Raw genomic sequence first — 13,293 nt, forward strand, 5'->3', positions numbered from 1 at the left:
CTCCATTTTCTGCTGGGGATAAACCTGTGCAGTCGACTACAGTCGAAAGATGCACGAAAATTATTATTCTTCCGGCAAGGTCATAGCAGAAGGAGTTTTCTGGCATTCTTCGACATAACTATCAGCAATTGAGTTTCTTGCTTCTTCACAATTCTTTCGGCACTATACAGGTTTTCCGAGAGACGTTGACCTAGCAGAAATATCACTTTTGAATGTCTGACACTTGTTCAGAACCGAAGAAGCCAGGAGTTCCCCTTTGAAGTTAGCCGTTCCGCACGTTGGCTTTGAAACGATGGAGACAGAACGAGGCTTTTCCGCTAGCCAGTCTACACCATGACCCGTCGCCATTGAGAGGCACGACAAGTGCCTGACACATTTTAAAAGTTGGTAGCTTTGATAGGATTGATTACGTCGATAAAAAGACTTTACTGAAAGATTTTGAAAAAGGTAAATCAAGTCGTCGCCTTGGGCGCCTCCGAATGACGGCCGTCGACGTCCCAGGAGCGAGGGAAAAACCACTAAACCCACACAGATATGCCCCTAACTGGGTGCGCATACAAAGTAAAAAGAGAAAAGCTACGGGACTTTTTACCTCCTAGGGAATCTCTTCCTGCCGGAAACCTGCCGTGTTTGAGGAGCGCACTCTTTGCGCTGGACAAGTTGGAGACCGCGCTGGCGACGGACGCTAAAAAAAGCTGATGGACTTTTCATAAATTGGACACGGCCTTTTTGCAGGAACCTGCCCGGCCTTAAACATGACTATTGTTCTTATTTCTGAGTTTCCTGCTGAAGAGCAAAGTAGAATTTGCGTTCTAGAAAAAATTGCACGGCGGAAATAAAATAAAAATTTGAGAATGGTTTTGTTTTGCTCATCCGGCTTAAAATTCAAAAGAGAATAACTTTGAACGCGATTACATTATTCATTCATTAATCTGACGTTCAATCAATCAATCGCCCAGCTTTAGATTTTTTTCCTCAAACCGTCCATTGCTATTTATTGACGAGAATAGTTGTCTATTATTTGCCTGGTCGTAAATGAGCAGTGATATATGTACTGGTCTCTTACAATACCTTATTGAACTAGCTCAAAATGCTTGAAGCCTTAAAATGAACTTCATCATTAATCAAATCTATCACTTAAGGAGTCCTGAACTCGTTATGAGAATAAATCGAGATGAAGAGGTTGTTTGGCGCTGAGCAACACCAATAAGCAGGCACTGTAAATTAAGTTCCACAAAGCATAACATACTTTTCAACCCGGAATATTGCTTCCCAGTTCCGAGATCACGTATATTACGTTATGAGTGTGGCTAATTTGTCGCATCAGGACGCAACAACTGAATGAAGCGCAGAGGTGAAACACCAGCACTCTATCAGCTTTCTGTTCATTTTGGGTTCAATCAACCCACAATCGAATAGAATTAATTGGTTTAATAATAGAAAAAAACATTACAAGCAAAAATAATTAAAAAAACCGCAAGCGTTCTCTTTCTTAAGCATGTTGAATGATTAGGCGTTTTGAGGGAAAACTTATAACTGCGAAATATTGAGTGTTGTAAGGGACCTGACTTGCGTAATCATCTCTATTCGCCCAGTTGTGCGGTTGCTGTTCACAATCCATATGTGAGCAATGATTCTAACTTACAGTGCCCTGGTGACGTTCAAGTACTCGTTTGATACGTTCAGGGTCTTGTTCTCGAAGTGATCACTCAGGCCGGCAAGCTGCTTCATCTGTAAATGGACCTGTCGGGTCGAGAGAGAAAAAAATTTCAAGAAGGCAGCATTTTTAGTCTGCACTCAAATGGAATTTTCGGGTACGAGGAAATGTTGTCAAACGGAATAAAAATAGAAAATAATATTTGTTAAAAAAAAAAAAAAAAACTTTACTGATTCGTAGTGCTTTCATGTTTTTTACGCAACTAAAAGTGCGACGAGAATACATAGGTAGATTAAGAAAAAATTAAGTTCGTCTGTTCTGCTGTCTTCTTTTAAGTCTTGGTCAGACTCCTTGAGCCGGTTTTGACGATTGAAACCTGCCACCTATAAGAGACCTCCTGCAAGCCTAGCAATATGTACTGACGTTTTGTTCATCTCATTCAAACCTGAAGAATTCAAATATTTTTGCTAAACCTCGACTTTGACTGCATGGCTTCTAGAACACTCTTCGTTTCCAATGCAGTTTCAACGACCTTCATGCGTTTTTCTAAACCAGCGGGTGAATTTTGACATTCTTACGTTTCGATTAGTGGTATGCTGTGTATTTATACACAGCATATTACTAATATAGTGCGTATTTACTTCTTTTTTAAGGAGGCGTTTGATTTTCAAACATTCGGTTACCGATGCAGCGTTTTTCAAAATCCAACCTGTTTTGGCTCGTGCCGAAAGCGAGAGAATAGGGAAGTATCTCCTTGAATAAAACAACTCTATGTGGATCAATATAATTAGCATGTAACACACGTATATAAATATCGGCTTTGTAGTACCAACGTCACTCACGAAACGCCAAGATTTGTTTCACCTTTAAAAATCTAAAACAGGAAATTCTTTATATTTCTGGACTTACACTTCAAAAACACCAAATGACGCATGTTTAACCCGTGGCGCCTATTGCAAGATTGGTTTCTCATTCTCAACTTAATATTACAAAACAAATTAAGGCAGGACAACTTAGAGCACATAAAAAAAAACGCTCGGGGTGCAGAAACAGTAATAAAATTGCGCGATCGCGTGTTAATCCCCAGTATGGTGTCTGGAGCAACGCTACTAGATCAGCTCAGTTGGCAAGCTCCGCATTATCCGCACTTCGGAAAGCCGGCCCCCTCCGTTCGCGCGAGCGTGGTGGCGTTGTCGTCGCAGCCCGCCCGATCCGCAAGGCCGGGCAAGCTCTGGACATGATCGGGACGCTGGCTTTTTATGGCGAAATCAGGCGGTCGGCGGTACGTCGCCGGCCCTTGTGCACTTCTTTTTAAGAAATAACTCTGAAAGTAGATTGTGCTGCAGTCACGATTGTAATTATGCACGCTAACAATTACTTTGATTACTACTTTATAATTCGTCGGATAGCAGCATGGGTGCCTAGCTTTGGGTCTGGCTTCCGAGTGCGATTCAATGTTCGTGTAATATCAAAGTATAACGGGACTTATGTCATAATTGATGTCTCTCATATCCGTCTATGACCAGCATCCACAAGCAGGGGCTCGCGTGCGCTGTCAGCACCGTATCCAGTTCTTGATAAACGCTCCCACTTGTCACGAGAAAATAAACAAAATGCGTTGCCTGCCTTTTTTTGTTACCACAGGAAATCTTCGACAAGGCTAAAATTTCAGGCGGATACTGTGCAACGTTCATTTATTTTTCTTTGCACGGAAAAAACAATCGCGAGCAGAATGCAACACGCCAAGACTGAAAATACCTGTAGTTGGCGATCAGAGGACCCGACCTTTCTTGTTTCTTACTGACTACCACCTTCCTCGGCATCTCTTGATTGGTGCCTGTCGCGTAGAAGAGCATTTGCCTTAAAACGAAGAGGTATTGCAGTTTTCAAAGGTGGACTTTGCACCCTAGCCTTCTTATGTCGCATTCTCAGGCTAGATAAAATGCCTTTATTTTGGCTTCAAATAGGACGCAGAAAAGTCACGAAATCAATAAAACAACATTAACAGTTATGGACAACTGCAACGTTAAGAAAATGGTAGTTAACATACATTGCACGTGCCTCACGCATCGACGCAGACATCGCTGCTATTGAAACATGCAAAATATTTAGCCTCCCGTGATTTGAAGCGACATTTAGATTTTCGCTTCAAAGCTGCGTGTCCCACAGAGTGTACGGGGGAGCACCATCTAGACGCTGTGATTCGAAACGTACGTGTTCCATAGAATACATTGCAGGTACCATACCAGCTGTCCGGCGCGTCGAACGACGGGAGGCAAGCCGTGGTGAGCTCTGCAGCTGAGCTAATGTAATGACGTTGGGGGTAACGTCTCCGCTTTGCACGCACAGGACCCAGGCCCTGCAACGCCAACTGCAACGACTAAAACTACAACGTCAACAATGAACGTAATTTCCAATTGTGAGAAAAGCCCAAACCAGCTATTGCTGTAAAACATCCCAGGATAGAGGACGAGCAAAAGTAGGTCAATCGCTCCTCTGCAGCATTAAACAAATCCTGTTGTATATCATTTCTAAATAAGATATAACCGTCAAAACGTTGAACGTGTTTTTAAAATCTCCCATTACTATAAAATTCAGAAACCCTCCGATAAATTTTTTCAAAACTATATTCAGACAAGAGTTCTGGTTATCAATCAAACTTGGTGTGCAACTTTATAATCCGTCCATTGTATGCGCTCTATATACCAGCTGTATGCTGTGGAGGTACTCTATGACTTTTGTTGTCAAGACATTCTTAGGACCAAAGCGGTATTGTATATAAATGACTTGCTCCTTCTCCCCAGTTTAAAATTCGGATTCGGTTCATAGTCGCTCTAGCAGACACTGAGAGAGTAAAGGGCACCTCCGGTCGAAAACGAAACCAAAATTAATGACTCCTATCGCTTTAGTAGAACAAAATATTATCCTAGCCGAAATACTACGTCAAAGTGAAGCTGCGTACTCCACTAATACCGATTTTAAAAATTCCACCAGCTTCGCCGGCGGCAGGCGAGTTAGCTTTTAGTCAAGCAACACTCGGCTCCTCGTACCGCAGCACCACCGTGGCGTGACAACGCGGCTAGACTGTACTACAAGGACCGAGTGGGGCGACCGGAAAGCTATTTAAAAATCTCCGCATGTGAAAAAAAAAAAAAAAAAAAAAAAAAAAAAAGGCTAATTTAAGCCACTTCGCTCGTAGCGTCCTCTCGGACACACGAGCGAAGCGGTTCGGATTAGCCGGTTTTTATGAAAAACGCGTTGCGTTCCAACGCCAAGATTGTTCCACAAGCGGCGGCGCCGAAAAAACGCTTCGGTCGTCTCACTCAGTCCTTTCTAGTACACTCTACGAAGGTGGCGCTGCGATCGAAGTGGCTTGGGTCCACCTGATCGCTTTCCTCATTTTGAGGTGCAACTGAAAGCATGAGCGGAGCCTGTAGCTCGTCCCACTCGTTCCTTCTAGTACACTCTAACGCGGCCGTACAGCTGATATCAGTGTTGCCATCGTTCTTTAGCAGTTAGTTTGGGTCTTGCCGTAGACGCCCGAAACGAAATGCTGAGCCGTGATATTTTTAAAACCACCCGCAATAGCACGAAAAAATTATACTTCGTAATTCGAGGACACTGACTGAGCTGAAGACAGACGTCATCATAAATTCTAAAAGTATTGTCCGGAGTTGGCATTTAAGAAACGCAGTGATCGGTATATCATGTTCACAGGTCGCTTCGTGATTTATTTGCAGCGTTTTTATTAGCTGATTTGCAGGCATGAAATGACTCATCACTTTCCCCAACCTCCTAATGCCAACCCGCATAGTCGTGTCGTGACAAAAAACAGAAATGCTTACTGCAAATAGTGGACCTCTTTGAACCTAAAGACCTACCATATGCCAATAAGGGTCCGTAGATTCATAGAGCCGCTCGTGGCTATTCGAGTACTCGAGGTTTTCCTGGAGGAATGTCAAGAGCCTCTCGCAGTACTCAGGCTGACCATTGCAGTAGCGGCTGTACATGTTGTTATACTGTTTTTCCATGAGGTCGTGCGTAAGGTAGGCCTCCACCGCACCGGCGGCGTACGCCTGAGCGTCGTCTGCATACGAACCGTTGGACTGCAGCTCCAGGAATGTCCAGCTTTAAAGAACGGACATCAGGACATCTGTTAGTCGTCAGAGGGACACTCCAGTCAAAAACGGCAACTGTTATACTTTTTTGCATACACGCATAATCAGCTCGCCTACATGAAGACTAACACTTGCTTGTGGGCAGTTGTTTTAGTTAAAATAAATAATGTTTTAAATTTTAATATTGTTACGCCTTAATTGCATGAAAGCTTACGTAACTCTTAATTACTGAAAAATGCTTTATAGTAGTTAGTGGGAAAATTGTATTACGTTTGCACATAAATGTTTAAAGTTACTAAGCAGGGTGATATACGTCAAATGTTTAGCTAAGTTTAGTTTTTACTTTATCTCAGTATACTGTGTTTTTATTTGCCATCTTCAGTTTTATTTCGCTATAGATACTACTTCAACTACTGAGTGTGCGTACCAGGACGGCGTTTTGTAGGAAGAAGAAGGAAAAATTAAAATACCGAGGTACGTTTGTGAAAATTGTCAAGATAAATAAAAAAACGATGGATTTATAATAGTGAAACTTGAATATTTTTATTTAAAACTAAAATAGAGGAGTGCCTTTTGAGCGTTTCAAAGCTGATCAAACAAAAACAGTTGCTTTTGTAACACTTGGAAGGTATCTTTTATTCTTCGGCAGTAATTTATGTAAATATAGGAGGCACCGTGCACTCCATCGTATTTCTGCATTAGTAATGTTGTCGCGAATGAACGGGCGAGGAAACAAAGAATAACTGGCGAAACTGAAAAGTTTAATGGGGGGCGAACTTGTGCCCAAAAATGAAAAGGAAACAAAAGATAACAGCAGAGCGTCGCGGGCGTCTAAGTCGGCGAAAGAGCAGAGTCGAGCGCTGGGGCGAAAACTGACTCGACAAGGTCGCGGGCGGCCTCTTCTCTAGAGTGAGTCACTATCTCAAAGATTCGGCGGAAAAAGTTCGAGCGTAGCGCGCTCGGGGCGAGATTGAACACATACTTTCTAGAAAAACAAAAGCAGGGATAAACGATGGAAGCTAGGTCCGCAGCAAGAATAAACGAGAGCCTTCTAGAAGTCCGTGACCCTGTGCGCGGCAATATCGACAAGTTATAAACGATCTTTCTTAAAGGAACCTCGTCCATATCTTGCCAGTATTGCATGTTTCTCATAAAAAGCTTGCGTCGCGTGCACACGCCACGCAAGTTGTTTATAAGGAACATGCAAAATATTGAAAACAAATGTTAGTATTTATTACAAAAGTTTCATCTGCCCCTTCACCGCCTTTTTTCAGACCTACCACGAACGAAGTGGAAAAACGGCTGACTTTTTTTTTTGTCTTTCCGAAAGCTTCAGAAGGATGTTTTAAGAAAATACTGCAACGAAACACGACAGCCCCACATTTTATCGCGTTATTACGAATGTATACGCTTCAAAGTGTGTTCAGAGGCGCAAATCAGCACTACCTGTCGCTAAGTAATTAAGGTATCAAATCGAATTGTTGGAAGTCTGTTGGAATAAAGAGCGCGATGAAAATTGAAATTATTTTATTACTGTGTTATGCCACTGAATAATGTATCTTATTGTACAGCACAATGTATATTCTGGTTTGCTTCAGTGTCTGCTCTCCTCTTGCTCGCTGGTCCCGATCAGATATTTTCCCAGCTTTGGAGCCAGGGAGGCTATCAATACCGCCCATCTCGTTAAATTAAGTTTCAACATTGGCCCAACATGTGTCCATGCAATAAGGCTAATCGATTATTTATACTAATTTCATAAGCAACAGGAGCATCTCACCGGTTTTTGATGGGAGTTTCAATATATCAGACCAACTATATTTTAATTGCCTTATCCGCAGTGCGACCACGTAGCCTGAACTGGGCTATTTTGTTCAAGTGAATGGATGAGAGCGCAGTTTGCACGCGCACAGCAGGTTGTATAAAAGGCTGCATCACTCGGGTGCGCTTTCCCAAACGAGTTAATATTACCAGAGAACTCACCAAAACAGATGCCTAATTTTGCAAATAAACCTTTCGCACCCTTTATATGCGCCGTTTGTTATACCCCTCGCAATATGACCAAGGCAGATGTCGTACAAGTGCGTATGCGAGACGTTGATGGCACATCTTAAGCTACGGCACTTTACCCGCCTCTGGTAATTTTGCGAGGATCCAAAGAGCGCGAGTTTTCTTCTGATATTCCTCCTGAGTGCATTACAAACTTTTCTCACGGAAAGTACGGAGCGAACCAGCTATCAGCGGCTTTTTCTGCTATGCTCACTGTATTAGAGGATTGTTGGCAGAACTAGTACAGTGGTGGAGAGTGCTCAGTTAAGGTATTAATTTAAGTAGCGGCTAGTAATGCCCCCATCACCCTTTTGAAGTAAAGTGTAAACAAGTATAAAAGTTGTGTTCGCGCTAACAGTGCCGCGCAGAGCGCATCCATGAAACTTGGTGTTCACGTTGACATCGGCAAAAGACAATTAGTTTACACAAAAAAGCAAAGCTAATGATGCTAGTGTTTAGATGTCTCATCTTAGGCCTCAACGATTTCAAATCAAATCAAATCAAATCAGTTTATTTTCACCTTGCACAAAGATAAAGAAGCTGTGGAAAAAAAGCTGCAGCATTGCAGCTTGACGAGTTCACAGACCCTTAGTATTCGCAGCTAAGCAGCATCCTGCTAAAGTACTTACAAAAGAAAGAAAAAAAAAGAGAGAAACAAAAGAAAAAGGCGGGAAGAAAAGTAATCTTAACAATACATTGCAACAACACACTCACCAAAGAACAAAAAAAAAAAAAAAAAACACATTGTGATCATAAATGTTTAGGGCGCACACAAGTAAACAAAAAACAAACCGTAAAAAATCATACTCTGTCAGTTTCATACATTCTACGGAGTTCACTGTACTTACAGGTAAATAAATCAAAATGCACAAGACTTCCTTGACTTGTTCCTACAAGTCAAGGAAGCAAGATTGGTTCACTAATATCTTGCTTGGATTCACTTAATTGGGTGAAGTTTTCTGAAAGCTAAACGTATTTTGTGCTAAATAAAATTCAGATAATCTATTTAGTTCGTATCCCGCTTGTATGAAATACATTGGAATAGGTACGAAGGAGGAACGTTTTAGTTCATGTAGTCGCTTTTATGCCAAATAAAAGATACACAGGCGTCTATTGCGCAAACTTTACGTAAGTAATGACTTTATTGGAGACATGTGGGCACTTGTGCTTACGAAAAAAAAAAGAAACTGGGGGTACGGTTAAGCTTTGCCTTTAAGTTGGAACTCGATAGCGTTATTGAATCCTGTCGAAAATCCTTCTCATAAAAATGAGGACTCTTTGCCAAGCCGTGCAAGCGTGTGTGGGTGGCCTAGTCGGTACCGTCACGCGTGATGTGACGTCGTACGTTGTTTTCAGGTTACCCTAACGACCCTCTAAATTTGGCGGGAACATTTTTCGCTAGATTTAACGGGAACACTTTCCGCTAAGTTTGGCAGGAAAAGATTATCCTACATTTCACGGAAAAATATCCCGCTGAACCCCATAAAGCAACGAGCGCAGCCACGTGTGACGTCACATGTAGGACACGTGGCTGCGTGCGTTGCATTCTGGGAGTTTTGGTCCCGCCAAGCGCCGCAAATTCTGCAACACGAGCTTCTAAGAGCTATCGCGTCAGTAATGCTGCGTTCCGACTGCCCATGTTAAATATATACGTATGTTAAGCTCTATACAAAATTATGAGTTCGTATTCGTGATACATAATTATTTTAAGCCCCAACTTAGTTAAATTAGTTTTAATGAACAGTTTCGTTCACCTTTCCTCGACAAGGTGCACTGGTCCTCGGATTATTGTATTGTGTACCACAATGTCCATCACCCGTTCTGTGACTCGATCACCTCCCGTTCTGAAACTGAGTGAACTTCTGATCTGGCTCTACCAAAGAAAAGTGCTAGAAACCATTTTTATAAAACGAATGAGCAGACACGCAAAAGATAGTGCTTACAAATAATTAAGTACTATCAGACAGCATATATTGTGAAATAGCCCGGTCAATTAGGAAAGTTTGATCCAAAATGACATACTCATTCTTATATCTAACACGTCAGTTGAATGGGTGAATGTAGTCTATAAATGGTTCGGCGCAAAGTTTTCAAATGGCAAACAACTCATTCTAGAACTATGTACGGAGCAAGTAATTTACCGATTAAAGGTCGTCACTGGGAGCATTCTATTTTATACGGAATAACAGGGTTTGCATTATCTCACAGTAAATAATCATCATACCCGCTGAAGTGAATGTCATTCTGGAAAGATCCCCAGGCAACGGCCCCTTGACCGGGCTTGCCGTCATGAATGTGCAGGTCCCCTCCAGATGTTCCAAGTGATGCCCAAGCATTCTGGCACTTGGGGTCTTCGGGGGGCTCGGCTGCTGCTTGCAGCGCCAGAAGAGCAGCAATTGCCAAGGTCATGAACATGTCCCTGAAAGCAAGTACGTACAATACGTGATACCGTTAACTTAGACACACGATTATCTGCTTTTTTTTTCAACTGTATCCGAAATGCGAAAAAAAAGATATATCACAAACTAAAAGTCAGTTTTAAATAAACCCTTTCCCGTCATGAGCATAATTTGAAAATCGTGCGCTAGCTTGTTTGGCGAGTGCGAACAATTGCTTATTCCTTACTTGGGCAGACGCTATTGGACACTGTACTTAAAAAAGGCATTGCATTTTTTTTTCCTATTTCAAAATATTAACTTATTAAAAATGGAATATATAAATCGAGGCTATTCTTGCTTTGCTGCCTGCACCTCTTCATGATGTATATATGATATTCCTGTCCTTCTGTTTACTAAAGTCACATGACGATGATTTCATTTAGTGTGAAGTCATGCAGGTCTAAACCTAAATGAAAAAGTGAAAATATATCCACAAGAAAAACATAGAAAACCAGAAAAGGGACAACTTTACACATGCTGGTTAGAGGTAATTAGTTTTTTTTGTGCTCTTCTTTAATATTTTTAATAAATGCACCAACAACGGACATCGAAATATTCATATTCTTTATATTCCACTTTACTTTTTTCTCCAGCCATAAGCTGAAGTGTAACTTGTTCTCAAAAAGCGTGCTAAGAACTCTTCCTTAGCACGCTTTTTGAGAGCTAGTTACACTTCAGCTTACGAAAAATCTCTCTTGAATGTGGAGCACCAGGGGCACTCCCTGGTGCTCCACATTCACGAGAAATTCTCCAATACCGGAAAATATCAAGTAATCAAATCCCGTTATAACTGGACTCTGCATAAACTTCTAACTTACGGTACGTTGTGTGACGCAGCAGGCTGACGTGTGTGTTCTTTATTTCGTACCTACGATTGTCGATGCTTTCTATGGAATATTTCCCTTGCGAATAATAAGCGTTGCTAATCGGGAATTCACACGAGGAAAAAATCCGATACAAACCTCGCGGAGTGCTCGTCACGTGATCATGACGTCGCGCCTTTCTAAGGCGGCGCGGTGACTTCAAGCTTCGCGACGGAGTCGCGGAGGAAATGCTCAGACGGTATACTCCCCCGTTTCACGATACCTTAGCAAACTGTGGAGACTAAGGCCCCGCGACCCAATAAGAGCGTCGAAGCGAAGCACCTGACCCGCGTCAAGGCAGCATTTGTGTCACTACGCCAAATGAGGTGCGCGCAAGCCGGAGTAACCGGCTCTCTTCTGCTAGACTAGAGTCGTCTGCTCCGACACAAACCAACTTCGGATGAACGTCCACCGCAGCAACACTTCCGTCCGCTAGAATAGCGAGCACTTTGGGAAGAATTCATGAGACAACCATACGCTCAATTTAGCCGCGAATATTTGGCGGGTCCTATTGCCAGGCCACAGTGGGATCTTTTGATCGGCAACGGCCATGGCGCTATAAGAAGGGGGAAAAAATCGGAAGCGGATACGAATGTGGCGTCGCTTCTTTTGTTTAATTGTAATTGAAACTCAAAGATTTGTAATGACTGATTCCTTATTCTTCCTATCTTCTCGTCAGATATGGAATCGCGCGAGTTCATTTGCCATTAAATGGAAAAGAAGTCAAGAATTACTTTTTGCTGCGGACAGTGCTTTTGCTGTGGAGGTAACGAGGCCCAGGTCTGAGGTGAGGAGGCACGCCTCGCCGGCTCACGCCGCGCAGCTTTGCGCGGGAGTTTCTTCCTCGTTTGAGTGCCGCATAAAGCTTTGGTGTTCTCGGGACCATGTTACGTGATGGAAACGATAAAAGTTTAAAATTAATGATGAGTGCTTAGTTTGCAGCGTAATGTACGATATACAGGTGTGCAATAAAATTTTCATTGCAGTTTATATTTTCAAGTTAATATAAAATTCTAATAGGGTAATGATCTTGGTATGTTGCCTACCCATTCGATCGGTGGTGTATAATGAGTATTTTAATTTGTTTGGGTTCCTGCCTGATGCAAAGCAGCTAGTAGATGTTTGTTGGGAGATAAGAAATAAAAACGGAACACATATTTTATCATTGATAAACCAGAACATCTGGGAGAAATTGCAATAGGTTGTATATATTTGCCGCCATAGTTGAGTCCGCTGATGCTGCTTATGAGCTTATTATGAGCTGGGACAACGCTTCTACAATGAGGCCTCCACAAAACTAGGATTAGGTTTCTAGAAGTTTAATGGGGGCTCATTTTGACCATCCACTGTAAACAAGGGCACGCCAATATGGCACCCAGTGAATGCCACCTGCAGGTAAAGACGGTTACTCTCCTTATGTGCTTTTCCTCTGGCACACCGCATCCTTCCTTATAAGAGAGTTTTAGAATAGGGGGCACAACTCTTTGGCTGCCTGGACTTGCTCGAGGAGCCCAAAGTGCTGGGAGCCCTATTGTAAAACGTACTCTTATTATGCTTCAGCGTGTTGGAGACAACGTTACTGGATTGGCTCAGTTGTGGAACTGCGGCGGAAGGGGGTACCTGCCTCACCCCTTGAGTCCGCCTGGCGTCAATTTAAGAGCCATCCGAACTTTGGTTTGAAACCTCTGTGTACCATAGAGTACGGTGAAGCACCATCCGTGCAGCTCTACTTGAAAACCTATGTATTTTATAGAACACACTGCAGTTACAATAGCTGCCGTCAACAGAACGGTGGCGGCTCGAACGACTAGAGGTGGTCTACGGTGGACGAGGGTATGGTTCATTGAAGTACTGTCTATAGGCTGTTCCGTAATAGAGCTAATCTAGTAACGTTGGTTTGTGATTCACAGTAGGAAGCAAGAGTGCAAAAGGGCGAGGACACAACAGGGAGACACATACAAGAGACAAGCAAAAGGCGCCGACTTAAGCTCTTGAGTATTTCTTTTTCACATCTTCGCGAAAGAATGGGTGGAATAGTACAACTGAAACAAACACCCGTGAAATCTTCACACTCGCCCCAAAAAGTATTCGAGGAAGAAAATATCGCGATGGCTCCAAGATGCACATGTCCCCACCCCTCCTCTGTAATTATTGAGAAGGAATCATATTAT

At 42.6% G+C, this 13,293-nt stretch overlaps 1 protein-coding gene across 4 annotated transcripts in view; it reads right to left on the bottom strand.

The window, feature by feature from the left end:
* Positions 1–13,293, bottom strand: part of LOC8039969 (putative phospholipase B-like 2) — a 70,294-nt gene that overhangs the window by 24,039 nt on the left and 32,962 nt on the right. For all 4 annotated transcript variants that reach the window (XM_040213550.3, XM_040502120.2, XM_040213553.3 and 1 more), the window contains 3 exons: positions 10,046–10,240; positions 5,539–5,785; positions 1,646–1,743 (listed from right to left, as the gene is read on the bottom strand). In XM_040213550.3, coding sequence (XP_040069484.1) covers positions 1,646–1,743; positions 5,539–5,785; positions 10,046–10,236 — 536 coding nt within the window. In that variant the 5' untranslated portion in view covers positions 10,237–10,240. The remainder of the gene's footprint in view (positions 1–1,645; positions 1,744–5,538; positions 5,786–10,045; positions 10,241–13,293) is intronic.

Source organism: Ixodes scapularis, unplaced genomic scaffold (assembly GCF_016920785.2).
Source record: "Ixodes scapularis isolate PalLabHiFi unplaced genomic scaffold, ASM1692078v2 PGA_scaffold1__304_contigs__length_218370807, whole genome shotgun sequence".
NCBI classification, from domain to species: domain Eukaryota; kingdom Metazoa; phylum Arthropoda; class Arachnida; order Ixodida; family Ixodidae; genus Ixodes; species Ixodes scapularis.